General features: G+C 34.8%; 1 protein-coding gene across 1 annotated transcript in view; it reads right to left on the reverse strand.

The window, feature by feature from the left end:
• LOC119576965 (glutamate receptor ionotropic, kainate 2-like) overlaps positions 1-2,500 on the reverse strand; it is a gene marked incomplete in the record, with an annotated part of 142,410 nt that overhangs the window by 4,588 nt on the left and 135,322 nt on the right. The window contains 1 exon segment of the mRNA XM_037924622.1: positions 1,912-2,027. Coding sequence (XP_037780550.1) covers positions 1,912-2,027 — 116 coding nt within the window.

A 2,500-nucleotide genomic window follows, 5' to 3' on the forward strand; every position in this document is an offset into this window, starting at 1 on the left:
ATTAGTTCTCAAAGCTACACTACCCTTTACGGCATGTATTATGTACAACCATATATTTAGTAGATGGTAGTTTTATCACGAACACAGGCGAGGATATTAACGATTATTTTCATCTTATTATCAACCTGATTAAGACTAGTTTATCACTACGCTAAATAGGTAAGTGTCTAAAAACCTGGAGAAAAGGAGATATTATGAAAGTTGTGAGAATTATGAGGCGAAAGCGGGTTCGTGAGTCGCGTTGGAGCAGGTACTGAGAATTTTTTTTTTTTCTATCGGAGTAAAATCATGAGGTAAAATTCATGACAGAAGAGCCGGGCAGCGAGCAAGATGAAGCAGTATGAAAAGTCTACCGAAAAAATAATAATGATAATGGAAAAATAAAAATTTATATATATATATACATACATATATATACATATATATATATGCATAATATATATATATATATATATATATATATATATATATATATATATATATATATATATATATATATATATATATATACGAATTTCTATAACAAGATTATCAGGTGCAACTTTAAATGGATTGGTGAATTGCATGCAAAGGGGGGGGGGAAGGATTCTAGTATTACTACTGTGCATTTTAGTATTACGCAATGCTTTACATAACTGTGCGATTTTAGTATGATGTGAAAAGGTTTTTAGGTTTTATAGCTGGCCGAGGATTTTAATTTCGGTTTTGATTAAATTCAGTTTGAAAGAATACCTTTTTTTTTCAGGGGGTATATTGTTCTTTCTAACATATACTGTATGTGTGTGCTTCTGTTTATGTGTGTGTCCGTGTATATGTTTGTGTGTCTGTGTGTATGTGTATGTATATACGTATGTGTAAGTGTGTGGTCATGCGTATATGTATGTGATTGTATATATGCATATGTGTGTGTGTATTAATCTCATGGACATATGTTATTCTGATAATTCTAGAGATAATGTTAAAAATCAATATTCAGACTCCTAATGCCATTTGTAATAACTCTCTCATAGGATGTTTTGTCTCCAACATATGTTCCGTTACAGAGGTTCACTTTCAGCACAGATATGTAAAGCCTATTTTTGTACTCCAAGTAAACTACTTATAAATAAAGTTTGGTTACCCAATCACCTGTTAGATTCCCAGACTCACTGCAAGAATCATTTTCATTGACCATATTTACGTGTTCCGTTAATTCAAAATGTTTTTACATGCAGGAAAAAATGGTACAAAAGAATCAATTTAGTTTACAAAAAAAAAAAACAATCACTAAATCAATTATATTCAAATAGTTTTGTTATTTATACAAAATACATTATATGTACACCAAAACTATTTTTTTTTAAACATTATTTATCTAAACACATACGTTTCATACTATAGGGAATGTTTTCCCTTATGTATCTTAGTTGCACTACTTTACTTATGTTAATAACTTCGCATATAATACTAGAGAAAGGCAGAAGAAGAAATTGATACGAGAGATGCGAGTATTATTTCTGAACATCAAGATCAGCATAATCATTAGGCAGTTGATTAATAACTAGAACATTTTATGTACACCTATTTGGGGGTATTTATCAATCTATGGGAAGTTTAGTGTGAGTTTAGGGATAAGCTTATCTGTATTTCTTATCTCCCAGTAATTGCCAGATTCATTTGTAGAAATCCGGGGAAAATCTGTTACGATTTTCGATTTTTTTCCACAAATGAATGGTAGCCTTTGATAACCTGTGTCGTCAGTCATTAACCAAAAGCCAGGACCCTAAACCCACAAAAGTAGAAAAAAAAATAAAGGTTGTGAAATCTTTGTGAGGCAGCTGTGGGATTGTTAATGGCTTCTAGCAAAGTGGGAGAATTTATTGGTGTTGGTAGTGATAATAGTAAAACACCAAAACATTATTATCGTCTTACTTCACACTTCCCCCCTCCCTTTTTCTGCTTCCACCAGCGCGTCCTAAGCTTTTGGAGATTTCCACTCTCTTGCAAGTTCAGGATTGCCTCCGAGATGGTGTTCGTGTAGGGCGAGCCTGTATAAGGAATTGAGCTATTGGGAAAAAAATCTGAAGGAGTATTTAGACCCATACTACCAGGTGATGAGGCCTGTGGATAGATCAAAACCGATCAGTTATGATGTTCCTCTACGGACAGGCAGGAAAAAAATTAATAGGAAAGATGCTGGAAATGATGAGCTAGGGTTAAAACAGGGAAGGGGAAGACAGAGTGGTCGTAATTACAGGGATGCCAAGCAGTTGCAATGCACAAGTTCTGAGAGTGCGTGTATCATACCTCTTCCAATATGGACACAAGACTCAGGGTCTAAGCTGGAAAAAGGCAACAAAAAGAGAGGTCGTCTCTTTACACCATCGTCATGCAAGCAAGCAAAATGTGGCATGCCGGCCACAAAAGTGAAAATCGCTCTACAAAATGGAAAGCTCTCGCTTCTACACAGGGCACCAAACGTGGCCACGGATGAAGAAATGGACGCCCGCTGTGCATCTTT

The sequence above is a fragment of the Penaeus monodon genome, chromosome 9, assembly GCF_015228065.2.
Source record: "Penaeus monodon isolate SGIC_2016 chromosome 9, NSTDA_Pmon_1, whole genome shotgun sequence".
Classification (NCBI taxonomy): domain Eukaryota; kingdom Metazoa; phylum Arthropoda; class Malacostraca; order Decapoda; family Penaeidae; genus Penaeus; species Penaeus monodon.